At 39.1% G+C, this 18304-nt stretch overlaps 2 protein-coding genes across 12 annotated transcripts in view; one reads left to right on the plus strand and one right to left on the minus strand.

Moving 5' to 3' along the window:
* Positions 1–655: 655 nt before the first annotated feature.
* prr14l (proline rich 14-like) lies at positions 656–18290 on the minus strand. The gene is made up of 9 exons (XM_012969692.3): positions 18163–18290; positions 11213–11602; positions 10741–10825; positions 6836–10055; positions 5909–5974; positions 5650–5809; positions 4547–4656; positions 4120–4191; positions 656–2040 (listed from the first exon to the last, which is right to left on the minus strand). The coding sequence occupies exons 2-9, from the start codon at positions 11585–11587 to the stop codon at positions 1740–1742; spliced, it is 4389 nt and encodes a 1462-aa protein (XP_012825146.2). The 5' UTR covers positions 11588–11602; positions 18163–18290; the 3' UTR covers positions 656–1739.
* Positions 17930–18304, plus strand: part of depdc5 (DEP domain containing 5) — a 38280-nt gene continuing 37905 nt past the window's right edge. For 7 of the 11 annotated variants that reach the window (XR_004219928.1, XM_004910591.4, XM_031892156.1 and 4 more), the window contains exon 1: positions 17930–18273. Coding sequence is in view for 6 of the 11 variants with exons in the window: in XM_004910591.4 (XP_004910648.1) it covers positions 18235–18273 (39 nt within the window). In the remaining 5 variants the exon portion in view is untranslated. The other 4 variants (XM_031892165.1, XM_031892183.1, XM_031892178.1 and 1 more) reach the window with 4 other exon arrangements.

Below are 18304 nucleotides of genomic sequence, written 5' to 3' on the forward strand. Positions count from 1 at the left end.
ATGACATAAGCCTAGCACATTTAGTCTTGAAGAGTGGCTATAATTTTATTTGTTTCCTTTTATTTGTTTAATAGCAATACTTAAGAGATAAATGTATAGCAAATGTTATTTTGTTTTGCCTGGCATCTGTAAAGGTGTAAAAATACATAGCAGCTGCATACACAAACCTGTGACGTTCAGACACACTGCTTTCTCTAAAAACAGAGATGTTGGATTACAGACCTGACCAGTTTAATTACTTACCAGATCTAATCATATATTCCTGTCTATGCCCACTATCAATAGTCCTCTGTCAATATTTCAATGTGTAACGTTCTAGAGCACATAATGGCTCAGCACTGCATTTATCCTGTGTTCATTCAGTTTCATTGCATAGCTATAAATCCTGCTGATCAATCTAAGTACGTGTTACAGGCAGAAGAAACAAGAAGTCTTGCCGCATATGTTTCCCACTACACCAACACTCATGTGTAATGTTCTAGAGCACATAATGGATCAGCATTGCATTTATCCTGTGTTCATTCAGTTTCATTGCATAGCACCAACACTCATGCTGAGCTATTACAGAAAAAGCACAAGCTGTGTTTTCATATTTGTTGAATAATAAATAATGTGAAAGAGTGACAAAGAACGAAGACAACAGCAGAAGAGAAACAAGTGACACGAATGTGCTTTATCAAATCTTTATATAAATTATCACAGCTAATTTTAAATCATGAAAAGAGCAACTGACATTTATTATAAGTGTATAAATTAAAAACACAACACGCATCTCAAATTCACAAAAAAATACACTCCGGAGAACACTTCTTATCTCTCCAGCACACATGCACAGGAAGCTGGCGCTGAACACCAGGCGAGTAGTGCACAGTCCTTAAAAAAAGCTCAACAAAAAACAGACTAACGCAGTGTAGAATTCTGATGGATGGAAACTGTTAACATATTTAATTCCTTCACTTTAGAAATATGGAACTAACTAAAAAACAGACCTCGGGCAGATGTCTAATTGCATCCTAGCAGTGTCCTTTTGCCACATTTCTATGACAAGAATAAAAAGCAGCACACAGCAGTATGATTAGTATCTGCCTGTCAAGTTTTCTCAAAATGCTGAAAGCAAAATTAGCCAACTAGCATGTCTCTGCAACTGCAAATCCCATTGCCTTCAGCTGCCCATGTAGCCAATAAGACCAAGTCAGGTTCACACTCATCAGGGGCCTGGAACACTCCATATATTCTCTCACACACTATGCATTAGGATATTTACATTCATTGTGAAGATTCTAGTCCACTTTCTACTCTGATTCAGTTTAAAAGAGCCATTAAGACATTTTTAAAATATAAATATGGTAAATACAATTTAAACAAGTGCAACAAAGCTCTTCTTCCTAACAGTGCACAAGTGCAGCTCTTTGGACTAAGATATTATGGGATATTGTAAGAAATCGAAATCCGCATCCAGTAAATCGGAAAAAGGGGATACTAGCGGCTCTTAGTGTCCCAGGGTAAAAGTGCAGGTTCAATGCAACACATCACTGCATTCTCAACATCATCCAGGGCACACACAGATTCCTTCTTGGGGACCTACTTGCAATTAGAAATGCAAACTCACAAGGGCATGCCCTGCTTTTAAATTCAATCCACGGAGAAAATATTTCACCAAAAATTCAAGATTGGGAAGAACTGGCTTATGAAGCACTGGTCTATCTTGTATTTCTAATGCTTCTTAGGAGGGAAACCTTTCAGTGTTCAAAACAGAATATTCCAGCAGCCTCGGTTTTGCTTTCTGTAGCTTCCTGCTCTATTATAAAACGATCCAGCTCACAGAGTTTCTGTTTAAGTAGTGCATCCAGTTGTTCCCCTTCAATGGCAGCTTTACGGCCCCTCTTGTAACCCACCATGATTTTTACTTTGACCCTTGGACGTTTTACTCTGGGGATTGTACAATCCCGGAACTCCAAAACACGCTTCCTTTTCTGCTGGGAAATACACTCCAAAATGCCATTTCTCTCTTTTGGCTCCTCAAAAATTGTTTCCAGTTTTCTAATGAAAAAGAAATTGAGTGAGCTGGATTTATTAAGGAAAACAGCAAGAAGTAAACAAAAATTAAGGATACACAACAAACATTTAATGAATTAAAGGAGAAAGAAAGGTAAAAACTAAGTAAGCTTTATCAGAAAGGTCTATGTAAATACAGCCATAAGCACTCACAGAAATGCTGCACTGACTTCTGTCAAAAGATTTGTTGGGTCTGTTTTCCTCTGCCAGAGACATGCAGCTCTCTCCTCTCTCCCTCAAGAATGCTAAGAACCCACTCCCCCCCCCCTTAGGAATGTGGATCTGAACCAATCAGCAGGAAGCTGACTCATAGTCTTACAAACTGAGCATGTACATTGGTCTTGCTCTTGGTGCAGGAGTGAGGCATTATGGGAACTTTCTTTACACAGCTCAGTGTTTTTTCTTCCTGTTTGGCTTCTGATCATCTGAACGGTAGAAATATGGGGAGACTTAAGGACACTATTGAGACAACTGAAGGTATGCCTGCAGCTTGAGATTAACTCTTTATTAGCCTTTCCTTCTCCTTTAATGGCTCATAATTAGGAAGTATATTTATTTATATGGAGAACAACAAGATGCAATAAAAGAGGCAATATGCCAACACTGAAATATTCCATAGGATACAAAGTGTTATAAATGTAAATCCAGACAAAAAGAAAATAGCTGCTAGGGGGAAAGGAAGGGCGTTTCAGCACAAAAGCACCTATAAGTTTAGGTGTACTTGTGCTTCCTCAGCCGCTACATTATCTTCCCTCAGTGTGCCTTCTAACTCCTGATATCCATCTTTAAAGGAGAACTATACCCCCTGGCGCTAAAAGCCCCCTTAACTATCACTGCCCTGACCCCCCTCAACTCTCCCTTATCGCATAGTTCTTAAGTGTAAGCTAAAAATGCAGAGTAGCGCAGCAGTGTACCTGCTAGACATCTGCTTAGCAACTGAAGACACTTTGGGTCTCACCGCCGACACAGACCCTGCTTGTGCATACGCAGTTTAAGCAGATTTCCTGCTATCTCCAACTGCGCATGCGCAAGCAGGTTAAGTGTCAGCGGTGAGACCCGAAGGGTTTAAACTAAGGAACTATGTGATAAGGGAGAGGTGAGGAGGGTCAAGGCAGTGATAGTTAAGGGGGCTTTTAGCGCCCGGGGCTATAGTTCTCATTTAAAGTTTAGCACAGTTCGCTTCATCGTGGTCCCCATCCCTAAATCACTTCCTTCTGCTGCTCCCTTCTATCGCGTTGTGCAGGACTGTGTATCTGATTCTATTGGCACGAAGAAGCAGAGTATACAAATGAAAAGAAAAAAAAAAAAAGGGAAGACTCAAGACAGCTCCGCAGGCTTATGCGCATGTCATGGCCCTGGAAATTCACTGTTAGAGAAGCAAAGGAAGCTGTACTGGCAATGAACATGTACTTGGTTGCAGGACAGACCATGGCTTATTTATAGCCAAACAAAGCAACACAGAGCCAAGCTGGGGAAGTATGTTACTAATAAGATTATGGCTGTAATTTTGAAGTAGTTTTTAGGGACTTTCCTTCTCCTTTAAAGCAAACATTCAGAAGTTCACATGTACATCAACTTGTTATATAAGCTGAAGCTACAAATAAACATATAGGCTGCTTTCATCACCTGATTAAGTCACCTAAAAACACCAAAACCATAGCTATAATTGAAGTAGCATGCCAGCTAAGATGCAGACATTTTGCTAGAAACTCTTTGTACAGTTGGGTGATCCCAGTGGTGGGCAAAAAAAGGGGTAAACATCTAAGGGTTTTAACCTTAAAAGCAAGTTATTGGCAGGTAAAACCCAGATACATTCCTTTCAAAATGTATAATGAAGCAGTAGAAAGTAGAAAGATGAAAGGGAGTATAGGACTGGCCAGACCAGGGATGACCGATGTAGTTAGCCATCTGTAAAATATGTCCTGGTATCTAAAATAACTTTAAAAGTTTCAGTCAGCATTTAAAACTCTTCACCAACCTATGAACAAATTGATGTCAAATATAAAAAGTGTAATTAAAGGAGCAGTATACCTGCCTTTTCACACAACAACATGTGCTACCTACCGATCTGGTGGGGGAGACTTGTAGTTTTTATTTGTGTATATGTCTTCCAAACTGAACTCTTTTTTCTTTATTCTGTCAAAAAAAAAAATCATACAATTATAATCATTAGTTGGAAAATGATTGTGAATGGACATAGAGCATCATTTACATTCCATTCCCCCCCCCCCCTGAAACTACATATGGCCACCAGGGTTTTGTAATTTTATTGATTGCGTATCATAAGCATTCCACTGTCAAAATTAAATTACTGGCTTAGTAAAGATTTGGAAATTATACAGTTACCAGGAAAAATATCTTCCATGGTCCAGAAAATTACCTTCAAGGGCACTAAAATACCTATTAGTGTATGTTATAAGTTGCGGACAAGGGAAAACTCTGCCTGTGTTGCTACTTAGCCTTCTTGGTTTGTTGTTTAGGTTCGCCTTACCTCTTGGCCCTTGGAAGACCCATTGGCGTTAAGTTGGGGTCTGGCTTCGGCACTGTCTTGCGTATTCGAATTTGTGAAACCCTTTGAGGCTTTCTTTCTAAATCTTGCTTCTGTGGAAATCATTTAAAAAAAACTAATAACTTTTGAGCAAAGGGTGCAGAGCATAATCTCAGACAGACAGACTGAGAAATGTTGAGGAGCTTACGTATTGTTTAATATTACTTGAAAAAAGTTATGATAACATCTGGCACAAGTTGTCTCTGTAAACAATGAACTAGAAACTGGTTGCTGGCACTAAATTCTAATGCAAAGAATAATGGCTTAAGCTTAGTTGCAGCCTAGGGTTCTAGGAATGTACGAAAGAAAGCACACTGAAATAAGTACTAAAAACAAAAGAAAATCACCTTTTACCCACAATGAAGAATAACCCCTAAAATGGAAGCATATAGGGTAAATTTCTGTGATTATGTATAACAAACTTAGCCCTGCAAATTCCTGCAAAGCGCAGTTAAATGCCAGACAAGATTGAAAGCTGTGACAGGAAGAGGCACATAAATGCTACAAAACGCCAGCTATTTAATAGATTTTTACTTTTATTTAGATTAAAAAAAAAAAAAAAAATAGAATTGTGATTGCAACAGCAATATATGAAGAATGTCAATGCAACTCTTTGTTTGATAATTCATATAGTCATATTCAAATTTACCAAATAACTCCTTTATGGTAATATAGAATTTATTTGCAATGCTAAAAAATTACCTATCACTATTGAGCAAATAAAAAAAAAAACTGGCACTGTTTGGTGCTTTCAACTGCATTACAAACAACACAGAAACATGTTTTTTAGGTGGACATTACCTATTATGTGTAATATATTGAGTAATAAAAGATGCACTATACATGCCTTAGGGTGTTTAGCTCTTTGTACAAAGTAAAAGACTCATAACACTTTGAACACAAGGAAGAAGAGGAGGAGAGTACAAAGGATACACTGTAACAAAATATATACAGTACTAATAACCATTCTCAAGACATTTCCAGTTGATGTAAAGATATTTGCCAACTGGTAACCTGAACGTCTGTATGTGTATGATCACACTCACCTGATTTTTCCGATTAGGCTGTATACACGTAATTGGTAAAGACTCTTGCTGCTCAGGTGGAGAAACCAGGGCTTTGGGAGGAGAAAAATCTAGAGGAGTCAGGTCTTTCTGATGAAGAGAAGTCTTTGGCAGCACAGCAATGGCAGGATTGTCTTTAAAACTGAAATTCACAGCAAACCAAAGTAAACCAAATCTTGTAATAAACTACTAGTGCTCTGACAGGAGCATTGGAATAATGAAAAATAAACAGCAAGTTTACCTGTGTATGTCCAAGTATGGTATAGTTTTAAACAGTAGTGGAGCAGCCAAAAACAATTCTTTGTTCCTTTACAAAGAAAATAAATCAGACACAGGATTTCAGTCCCTTTGCAAACAGGGCAAGCAAAAAAAAAAAAAAAAAAAACAAAAACAAGCACAATAACATGATACAGACTACATTTTAAATGTCAAAACATTTAAGGGAAATAGTTATAAATACTGATGACAATGTGAAAAAGGCTGCTACTATTTACTCTGGCTAACCTGTAAAATATATATATTTAATGTGAAAAAAGAGCGCCCTCTAATGCAGGAGCCTTGCATTATATCAGATTTGTATAACAATTATTCAGTCAGCAATCAGCTAGGAAAGATGCATAATGATATACTGTACATCAAAATATGTAGTTATTGGACACAGACAAATAGCAGCATTCTTTACATCAGGCATGTCCAACATGTGGCCTCAAGCTGAGGGGCTCAGCTTCAAGATGAGATTTTGGATTCTCAGTACTAAATGCTTAATTTTTCCTTTAAAGGATTGTGATTGTAATCATTTACCTGATACCCTGGGTCGGTGCTCCTGTTAACAGAAACCTACACTGGCCCAGGGTACCTGCAAGCGCGGGATCCTCTGTCTTCTTCTGTCTTTGCCCTGCTGGCGCATGTGCAGTTGAGCGAAAGCCGAACTTTAACAAAAAAAGCTGGCTTCTTCACTGTACTGCGCATGCACAGCCCCTGGGTTTGCGAAGAAAGAAGACAGGAGGAAGTTTTCTGCTGACAGGGGCACCGACCCAGGGTATCAGGTAAATGATAATCACTGGGGGGGGGGGGGGGGGGTTTGCACCCCTCCCAGTGATTTTACCTTTCATTCTCTTTTACAGATAGGATCACTCATGCTCAGAAATGTAAAATGAATAGATCTTACCTGTATTTGACATCCAGGCTTTTCTGCCATGAACAACAGTTGGTACTGTGATTGGCACTATTGGATAGGGAATTTGATGGGCCATGCTGGCTCCAAGTGGACAGAATTCGACCAAGAGAATAGGGCAAACAAGAAAAGAGTTCCTGTGACTGAAGAGGCTGTATTCCCTTTAGGCCCTGTGCAAACTGAGTAACAGAAAGTCTCTGGACGGTGGGGAGTCTGCTCCCTAGGTTCCTACGCCTGGTCCATAACCTATAGCATCCAGGTGATGAAAGTGCTAAGACAGTATAAAGACCGTGCATGGAACAACCAGTGCCTGTTTTTAATGTGGGTATTCCAAGACTGGAAACTGTATTACAGGGTAATAAGGCTTTAAAGTGGGGGCTCCATTGTGTGAGGAGTTGTACATTTTCTGAAGCAGGGATGTGTGAAGAAAGGAACAGAGAAAGTGTCCATTCAGAAATCTGTGATAAATTGGTAGTTGAAGCTTGCCTTTTACTCATAGATAATGGAGAAGTGAACCTCAAATAGTCTGGTAAGTGCTTTGAATCAATCTTCATGTGGAAGGAAACTGGGAATGTGGAAGAATGACTGGGATCCAGAGAAAACCTGTAATCATTGGAATGATAGAAACCAGTGTGAGGAGTTGCAGGATGAACATTCATATGCTGGGAGATCAGACGATCCCTAGCAGCTGTAAATATTACAGCATTTGAGGATTCTTGTGAGGTGGAAGGCAGTCTCATTCTGACACAAGAAAATGCCCTCAGCAGTTTCCTGGCTTGTAGTTGAACATCTACTATGTGGATCCCATCTACCATGTGAGATAAAGATTTCAGTTCCCGGTCACTCTTATGTGGGGACACAAGCCTGCTGGCTAGAGAAGACAGTTGGTGCAATAAAACTTGATCTTTAGTAATCTTGTGGAAGACTGAAGGTTTCCTGTAAGGGGCAACCACTCCTTTTGGTGCCAGCTTGCTCTGCTTCCTGCCCATTTTGGTTTCAGAGACCAAAAGCATTTGCTTCATATGGTTGTAAAAAAGGGATTTGCAATTATCCTCTGTGACAGATGTGCTAAATAATTTAAGTGTTGCAGCTGCATGATTGTTTGATTGATGAGGCGTCAGATTTGCCTTTGCAAGGGAAAGGTTACAGTTTCCTTTGGGTCCTTTTTCAACAAAGATGCTTTTGGCAAAACAGGAACGGTTACTAAAGGCACTAGAAACACCGACATTACAAGATGTTTTGAGCAGATGTGTATGAAGTTTCTGGGAGATTTCATTTTGTTTCTGTCCATCATAAACTGTACTGCTTCTAGTGTGCTGTAACAACAGGTTTTGAGGGGACTGGACATTTTGAATGGTTATTGAATTTGTTGTTTTTTGAGGTGTTGTGCTAATAAGGCTCTGGTATTCTGTTCCAATATCAATTTTGGAATTAGCAGTATGTCCTGCACTCACTGAACAGTGGTTAAGATTTGTCTGCTTTAATTTGCTTTTAGATATTTGCTTTTGCAGAAGTGGAGTTTTGGAATCTTGCAAGTTTTGGTGGATTTTATAAATAGCCCTTTTACAAGGATATTGTCCTTTACCTTCTATCCAATTCATAATAGTAGATCTTTTCCTTTTTCTTGTGGCATGTTGGACGGTTGGTAGAACTGATGGCTCATTTTCCACTGAAACCTTTGGGGAAATATTTTCTTGCAGATAGTATTCTGTTCCCAAAGTAGTACAATTTTCTGAAGCTCTTCTTCCAGATGTGAGTTCTACAGAAGCCAGAACTTTGCACATCTCATCTGAATTCTCAGACACTAAGAAACCACAGTGCTTAGAAACGGAGTTAGTACGAGACTGCGAACCAGCCACAGCAACTCTATTGTAAATGTGGTTCTTAATGGCACTATCACATTGTAGTATGGCACAGTCAGGCATTAAATTAAAATACGAACAGTTTGAAATAGCTTTATTATTCTCTGTGATATTCGCACTCAATGGTACTGAAAACCGAGTCCCACCTACCTCTTCATGAATACAGGACCCATTACTTTGTTCCATGCAATGTCTGTCACTTCTGGTCTTGTAAACAACTCTTCCCATTGACGTATTGTTTAGTTCACTCCCTTCAGGAATAGAGAGGGCATACTTGTTTTTTGATAATTCAAGCCTACTTTTATCCAGAGAAAAAGCAACATTTTTAGAGCTTCCTGCCAAATAAATTCTTTCTCCGGTAGTCAGAAAATCAAGAAAATTGATTTTAAGTGGTATATTAAAACCCTTAGGAAGATTTGGTAGGTTATCAAAACTTATAGCTGGACGTGCATTTAAGTGTAGACGACTGGCTGGGTGCATTGGAAGTGCCTGACCATAATCTGCATTTCTTACACAGCTCTTAGGATTCAAACTAACATTCCCTACAAAGTTCTGCAATGCGTCACAAGCTTTTAGCTCAAAAGCATCTTTAAATATTTTCCGATTAATGATACTTTTCATACCACTCTGGATAACCTCTAGATCTTGAAAACTGATTTTGCATTGTTTAGAAGGCACATTTGTATAGTCCAAAAATAAGCTTTTATATGGGACAAGTGCATTCACATGTGCAGATTCATGATCTTTGTTAGTTAGAGTAGATGGTAGGTGTTTTTTTACAAAAGCCTTAATACTGTCTGCTGTCTGGCAAGGCACTTTTCTCAATAATGTTGACTTCAAGTGTGTTTCTTTAAATTCTACAGACAAATCTTTTTGTTGTACACAGTGCATTCTGCATTCATAGTCATCTTTATCACTGACATTTGTTTGAGGACTCATCTGGTTCTTTGGATTAGGTCTACTGGTATATTTTATCACTTCATCTGAGTTCAAGTCTCTGTTTAAATTGTCGTCGTTTTTTACACACATTTTAGTTGGTATCTGTGTGCCAGTGCAAGGCCTATGGGATACGTCAAGTGATTTCAATAACTGAGCACTTTCATTTACATGCACCCTTATGTCTTTCTGTGAGTCGGCCACTACCACCACCTCCTCATTTAAGAATTGGAGATGGATTCCTGGAGATTCTCCTATGCTCTTTATAGTACAATTTAAGGTGTGATCTCTTTCTGAGGGGGGCAGGTCTTTGTTTTTGCCACAAGGAATACTATTAGTATTTATGACTTGCTCAGACATCATGCTTAAATCATTCTCATTTAACTTGGATTGAGGATCACTCAGATCTCGAACACCTGAAAATTAGACAAAAGAATTTATGAAAACAAGTACACAAATTAAGCATTTTACAGCACAGATAGGAAACTTTAGATAAACCACCTTCTGTCTTCCCTGTTTAATTCAGGCTGAATAACTACGTGAAGTCTCTTCATGGTAAATAAAAAAAAAAAAAAAAAAAAAAGCTATCAATTCACTTATCCGGTATAAAGAACAGAACAGATCTTGGATCATTGACACTTGTTTGTAATTACTTGTTCATAACTAATGTAAATGACACTTGTTTATAACTACATTTCTGTCTATACAAACTGCTCTCTAAATCACATGCTTGTTTATGTGTGGTCAATTTACCATTGCACCTGCTTTGCTTAACTTGTATGGCACTAAAAGTAAACAAGCAAAATCCGCCATTAACTTATGACCATATAATGCCAAACAAAGTTTGGGCATTACTGTAACACGATTGTTCAGTACTTCAAATAAATAATTAAAAAAAAATAACTTTAACCAATACCAGAAACAGTATTTTGCTATCACAGTAAACATTGTTTTATATATATTTTCAATGTCAGAGCCAAAAAAACATTTGCATGAACCTGCATAGTAAGACTTGGCTAAACTCTAAGACCAAACTAAGAACCACAACCTGACATGTCGGAACCACACTATTTTAAGGAACATAGTAAGGAGGGTAAATACCTATTCTATGCAGTAGGCTGGTCAGGTTGTGATTCAGAGTAATATTTTGAAGATCGTCTTCCGCCGGCAGCTCTGATGAGTCCTCCTAAAGTGAACAAATGTAATTATGACAATAGCTAATGCTGATTATCAGTGCAGAAGCATGACAATGGGATTGAGGCCTGGCGCTGATCAGCACTTTAAGCAGTCAGTCTGAACATGCATATAAATAGAGAAACAGATCCAACTGCTTGCAAGTGCACCTACTGAGAAATCACGCTGATTAAGCTGTAAGCTTTTATACGTCATGGCAACTTTCAATATCATCTCTCTATATTTTACTTTTTTGAAATATTAAATGGTAATGCTACTTGCTCTACCTCAAGCAAATACAAATGTTTAGACACTGACTGTAATAAGCCAAAACTTGAAAATTTGTCACATTTAAAAAGGAAAAATGATGTATTCTGTTGTTCATGCATACATCACATACCAATTCTTTAAGCAGCACATTCTCAGAAGACTGGGTCACCTCAGCAGAGGCCACTTTTTCGATTCTATCCAACATTACAGGTGCTCTTGAGTTAGCAATTTTATTTGTATCTTTGTTTAAGGTCTCAAAGACAAGTCCTAAACTGCACCCAGTCTCAGTGCTCTTGATATTCCTTCCCAACGTCTGATTTTCTTTCTTAGCCCCAGATTCCAGGGCTATTGTCGGAAGCTGTAAATCCAGCTGATACAATTTTTGTCTTGGGTCTTGACCATTTTCCAGGTCACTAAAGATATGCAGTACAGGGTACAGGTGCGAAACAGCTTTGGTCATAGGCGACTCCAGAGAACACAGCTCTGCATTTCTAAGACCCGGCATTATGACAGCAAGCTCCTAAAATTACAAAATAAAAAAAAAAATGAGTTTGGTCCTTGAAAACAATTCAAAAATTTGGCTTTAATCTAGGAAATATAAATATTCACTAAGACCAGCTGATGTCAACAGAGCTGCAAAGAAGCTTCTTATTTTTTAAATGGATTTGATTTTTTAATACTATAATAGTTTGTAATAAAAACTTAGTCACTGCCTGGCAAGGTCACAGTAAAACATCCCAAATTCACTATGAAATGGCAGAATGATGCATTACATGATATGACGAATAGTGAAGGCATAACAAAGATATGCCATTTTTCACCCTTGTACCTCTAAAGGTGAAGACAGACTGACCACCGTGCAAAAGTACACAAGTCGCCATTGCATTTAGCAGTGACAAACTGTCTTCTCCCTAAGTGTGTGTGCTGTCAAATTCACACTGCTTTCATTTTAGAATTGAGAGCTTGTGATCAAAGGGGGCAACATACCCTTTAATGCTCATAAGGAATTGTTATTTCTATGGGGCAATGCTCACATTGTCTTTATAAAGGTGGCCATACACGCACCGATATTATCGTACGAAACCTCGTTTTGTACGATAATCGGTGCGTGTATGGTATGTCGGCGAGTCGACCGATATCGCAGGAACCTGCTGATATCGGACGACTCGCCGATCGGACCAGTTGGAAAATTTTGATCGGGCGCCATAGAAGGCGCCTGACCAAAATTCTCCCTTCAGATCTGAATTGGCAGAAGGAGGTAGAAATCCTATTGTTTCTACCTCCTTACCTGCCGATTCAGCCCCGAATGGTGTGTGGCGGATCTTACGATGTTTCGTGTGACCGATGGTCGTACGAAACTTCATCAGATCGCCACGTGTATGGCCACCTTAAGGCTATGATAAAACCTAGTGAATTGCCACTGGAACGGTTCCGTTTTGTTCAATTTAGCAATATCATAGCACATCCCTGGAAAGGTCATGCCCCCTACTGACTTCTTGTAATGGGATTATAAACACAATAGAGGTGCTTGTGGCCAGCCTGCCAGAGAGACAATAGCTGATTAGGCAAGGCTAAAATTAACTGGGCTTTTTGCTCTTTATTTTAGTAATAGAACATGTAAATAAGCAGGAAAATAATTGAAAATGGATTTTAACAGCATTTAAGATATTTATTTTCATTTGTCAAGAAGACTTGTGTCCACTTGAATTCCACCCGTTGTTCCTATTTTACACCAGATAAACTCAGAGATATGGTAAACCCGATTGCCATCATTTAAAATGCTGCAACAGCAATAGCATCAGCATTCCCTTTATTTACATGCTTTCAAATAGCTACCAATGCCCTCTTTAAATGCTACCAAGTTTGCGTTAATGGTGTAGAAGCAACAAAGAGAAACAGCAGTCCAGGAAGGACTATACTTTCTGTCCCCTGAAACAATGTAGCAGAGATCATACTTATGTGCTTCTTCACAGGTCTGTTAATCACTTGACTTGTCAAAACCAACAGGGTAGAGCATAGTGAGAGTTACCACTTTCAAAAGAGGTTACAGTTACTATAACTATGTGATTATAATATAATGAATAGTTGGTTGGAATTACTATTTCTGTCACTGGGTAAAAAAAAAAAAAATGTGCCATATATCTCCTTGAATTACATCAGTATTTTTAAGCAATTTTTATTGCTTATTTTTTTATCCATCCCTTCTACTATGCATGGTGCAGCTAGTGGAAATCAGAATAATACACAATAAAAGGGATGGAAAGAGAAATAAGCAATACAAATTGTGAATAATAAAACTGACTGACAACCATATAGCAGTTTTCGTTTAAAGCAGAACTAAAGTATAACTAAAGTAGGGCAGAAATGTTGTACATTATGCTAGGGCTTCTGTACCAGCCGAAGGAGGCCTCAGCCCTTTAGCAGGGAAGATCTGTGCTTTCAAAGATGCCCCAGTAGCCCCCATCTTCTTTTCTGCTGATTCACTGCACATACTCTGTGCTGCTGTCAGTTACTGAGCTTAGGGGCCAATGTACAATATACTGTATATACAAAATATAAATGTCACAAAATAAGACTGATTAGTAATTAATACAGATAATTACTACATGGCAGCTCAGAAACCAGTGCATTTAGCATCAGAATTTAATAATTACCCCCGCAGCATCAGCTTATGACAGGCAAACCTCGTTTTCTGCTTGCTAATTTGCAACAACCCCTAAGACGTTTTCAAAGATGGGGACTTCCTGTGACAAGTCCTGGACCATTGCTGCTATACAGATGCTGAAACTTTAGAATAGTGCAGTAAGTACAGTCTATAAAATAAGGCATTTTTAGGGCTTAGTCCTCCTTAAAGGGTCTTTAAGAAGACACAGAATATGAAGGCTGAGATCATAAAGTAAATCAATACTCCCTGAAGTTTCTTATAAAAGGAACTATAATGAATTAAAAAAAGTTTTTGTAAAGGTGAGCATCCCCTTTTAGGGCCGTGGCAGACAGGGAGATTATGCCATCCCACCTCCAAGAATGTAACGCACCGGTGGGATCACATAAGCGGCACGAAATCGCTGAAGTTGCCTTGAGAGGAAACTTCAGCGATTTTGGCGCGCGTATGCAATCCCACCGGCAATTTACATTCTCGCCAGTGGGATGGCATAATCTCCCTTGTTGCGGGCGACTAATCTGCCTGTCTGGCACGGCCCTTAGCACGTTACAATTTGTGTCACTCAGTCTTCATATCAAAGCAGAAGTTCTCCCTCTAACAAATACGATTGAACCATGAGATAATATACCTAACTTTACAGTTTCCTTTATTTTGCGCATTTTTTTTCCCTACAGCAGACCAGATGAAAAACTTTTATTTCCCATCACAGGCTGAAAAGTCCTTCTGGCAAAAATGAGTCACATTCAGCAACATTTATCTGTTTGCTAAAAATATTACTGAAATGGTAAACGAGTAATTGGATTTCTGTACCATTTCCCAAGCTGACATTTTTTTTACTTTACTTTTGGTTTTCATATGATTGAACACATCGCTTCTTAAACTATGGGTCAGGACCCAATAATCTAATACAACATAAAGCAGCCATTAGATATTTTGGTTTGAAAAGCTAGTCCTACTATTTTAGGCCCCCCTGATTTCTTTTTTTTTTTTTAAAGCATGAAAGAGCTATTAATGTTTTCTACTTTTTGATAACAAGGACAAATTTAGCAACAGAAATGGAACTTGGCACCACAACATTAAACCACAGCAACAAAAAATAAAAGGTAATTTTCTTTCAATATTCTAAAGACATGGAACTATTAAAGCTAACTGCAGACTTGATTTGGGTTACATTGCAATTGTTTTCATAAGTTTCTTTACTTTACTGTTGTTTTCCAGGATTTGTTCTTGCATACTGCTGGAAAGTGCTGCAGACACTATACTATCATAAGCTAGCTTATCTTCCCCTTCCCACTTTTGTCTGCTACCCTTGTTTCACACTACTTTCCTCCCCTTATCATTACCTTCCACCTTCCATAGTTTTAGCATGCCTTCATTTTTTTTTTTAACTGATACTATCCTCTGTCCACCTCCGAAAGAGAAAGGAAAACCTTGGTAGCATAAAGTCTTGTTTGTCTTTTCTATAACTTAAACATTTACTGAATAAATAATTCATTATCTGAACGCTGTCTCCCCACATGTGCATAGGCAGATCATCAATACATTTTCTACAACCCACAGGACAGTGCTGTTACACCCCCCCATGATATGTGTTCTGGCATGTATTACAAATATACATAAAATTGGCCCTGTATCTTGTCATGTGTTCTGGTAGACCTTCATGAGACTAGCGCTGTGTTTATTCTGCCATGTGTTCTGGGATAGTATACTTGAAATTCTTCCTGTATTTATTCTGCCATGTGATCTGGGGTTTTCTGCATGGTATGGCTCTAGGATACTATTAAGGATTCTGTGTAAAAAGAGTGACCAATAATTAGCCTTCCCAAACATAAAAGTTATATGCACAGAAAGCAAGGATTGGGAGAGCAGAACTGAACACTACCACCCTGTAGGACAAAATGGTGTTCGACTGCTCAAAACAGTAATACACAATGGTGTTCGACTGTTTAAAGGAGACATATCCTATAAAAATTATGAATGTGCCAGGGAATTATACTCCTCTAGATATAGAAGGATTGTGCTTAAAAAGTTGTGTTTCTGACTGATTTATTGAGAAATTCCACAAAAACCCCCACTAGCCCCGCCCATCTGTTCCACTTCCTGCTGGCTGAATTCTCTGGATGAGCTGGGGAGCCGGCGGCTCTCAGTACCCTGCACTGTAGGATAGGAACCAATCAGCAGCTAGGCTGACCTGATAGGGAACTGAAGCCTGTCTGTGCTTGTGTGACTGCAGGGCTGTGATTGGCTCTCCCCCTCCTACTGTGCTTCTGGCAGGGACCGTTAGGACACGCCCACTCTCCATTTCAAACTCTGACAGAGAAGAGATAGGATCTATAGGGAGCTCCAATAAAGGGGCCATTGTTACAGACAGGATTAATGTTTAGCCCAAAGGGAAACCAGCACCGTATATTATTCATAATTGCCTACAAAATTAGGGTTTTCCCATTTATCCAATATGTCTCCTTTAAAACAGTAATACACAATCTGAGGATAAAAGGTTCAAATTCTCTCTTTTCTCCGTCTTGCTAAGGATAATATACTATTGTTTGTCTATATGGCTCTTTATTCCAGTATTCAATGCAGTTTTTAGTCTAGTATCCAGCACTAAAACCGCTGCAAAAGGGAGTGGTAAAATACCTTACTTCATATCTGAACAGATGTAGCTTTCTCGCATCATTAATGTTTACTTCTACAATGCTTATTCCTGGGTAATTATCTAGGTTCCCCATCCCCTCCGCTTTTTAGGCTCTTTCTTATTGACTACTTCTGCCTTCTTCTTTAATACCCCCCATCTCAGATTCTCAGCTTCTCTGATGCAACATATTTGACTATCCTGTTCCCCTTCAGGCCAGCCTAACCAATCTTTTCTCTTTCTTGCTAATGCCTCTACTTCTCCCAGTTTTCCTAGATATCTCTTGTAACTATTTCCCAGTTTATTAATTTTCTGTAGCTTCCTCCTTAGCCCTCCCAATCTTCTCCTCCTCTTACAATGCTCCCTCCTATTTCCCTTTATCCTTACCAAACTCAAGATAAAGTTCCTTCTTCCTCTTAGCAACAATTTTGTATATATAGGCAAAGCACACCCATAGGCATGAAGGAATTTTTAGGTGGAAAAAAGAAATCTACAGAAGAAATTAGAGTATAAGCTCTAAAAGGACTTTATATTATAGGCTATTACAGTAAACTATGGAACATCATTTTTAAACCTGTATTAATCTATTTCATACCTCTAATACCCTTCAGTTTGACTGGATTCTGCAACTATCGCTTGCACGTGTCTACTGACTAAACTCTATCACACAAACAAGTGCACTTAAATTGTGCAATCTGCTTCAGTCTTAAGACTAAATGAACAATAACTAATAATTTAGTCTTCATACTAAAGGAGCAATAAGGCAATGCTGCAGAAACAAAACCAGGCCATTTTAGGTGGGATAATGATTGCCAACATGGCTTGTGCAGAGGTACTGGCATGCCACATTTCCTGTTCAGACATACCAACTGGAAGACAGTAGGAACTTTAGACAGCGCCACAAAACAGCAAAATAATAAAGCAATTAGTCTGAATGTGGATAATTTCCCATCCATATTGCGCCATCAGAGGGGGGCTGGCAAGGGGGCCAAACTGCTGTCTGTATTAATCTGAGAGGTATTGAGATCAAGGCTGTGTCTTTTGATAGGGTGAGCCATGGGCAGGGATGAGGCTATTGAGGCTCACTCTGTTCCTTTCCATGTGCTCTATGTATGGCCAGTGAGATCCAGTTTCCCCCCTGCTCCTGGCAGCCCAATGGGGAGTAGTAGCAGTTCCACAGATGCCTTATAACCTGCCCCGGATATTGTTGGGGATGAGAGTTGCCCAATACAATGTATGAGAGCTGCACCATATAACCCTGTAACTCCCCAGAATAAATCTAAGCATATTTCCCCAATACCTCTTGTATTTCATTTAAACCTCGTTTCTTTTCCCAGACTCAGTCTGGCGGCAGACAATGCTGCTGCAATGGAAGTGCATACATACATACATAGTTACAAACTTTGTTGTTTTTTTTTACTTAAAATAACTTTTTCCATCTGAAGTGCCGCTCATACTTCCCATTGGTCTTATTGAATCTTTTCTTGCCTCTTTACTTTTATGTTGCACATACTATTAATATTCTTACCGCTTCCCGGCATTCTAGTGTCTTTTTTGGCTTCCCTTGTGCCGGTATATCCCTGCTCCTGCCCTTCTTCTTTACCGCGCCTCTTGCATCTCTTGCCTCAGTTGCCTTACTGACGTACCTCCATAGCTTGTCACACTTTCCACTGTCCCGGCTCCAAGCTTTCTAAGCAACTCGCAATTCCCCTCCCACCTCTCTCACCCTCTGTCTTGCGGAGACTACTCTTGTCTCCGTCACAATCTCCTCCCGAACGTTTCATACCTCATTTCCGGTACTTTGGCCGCCTGTAAGTTCGCGTTCGGGAAGTTGCGTCACGCCAGCTGTATTCCCCGTATGTTGTTGGTTGTTATTTCCTGTATTGGATGCATCACTGTAGGTGTCTGTTCTTAGAAGTAATTATGTA

Source organism: Xenopus tropicalis, chromosome 1 (genome assembly GCF_000004195.4).
Source record: "Xenopus tropicalis strain Nigerian chromosome 1, UCB_Xtro_10.0, whole genome shotgun sequence".
NCBI lineage: Eukaryota > Metazoa > Chordata > Amphibia > Anura > Pipidae > Xenopus > Xenopus tropicalis.

Bases quoted from the DNA above. Each gene is read 5' to 3' on its own strand.
- prr14l (XM_012969692.3), bottom strand. From the start codon at position 11,587: ATGCCGGGTCTTAGAAATGCAGAGCTGTGTTCTCTGGAGTCGCCTATG. The intron at 10,826-11,212 runs GTATGTGATGTA...TGTTCACTTTAG, and splicing joins ATGTGCTGCTTAAAGAATTG to GAGGACTCATCAGAGCTGCC. The intron at 5,975-6,835 runs GTAAGATCTATT...TTCTTTGTAAAG, and splicing joins AGCCTGGATGTCAAATACAG to GAACAAAGAATTGTTTTTGG.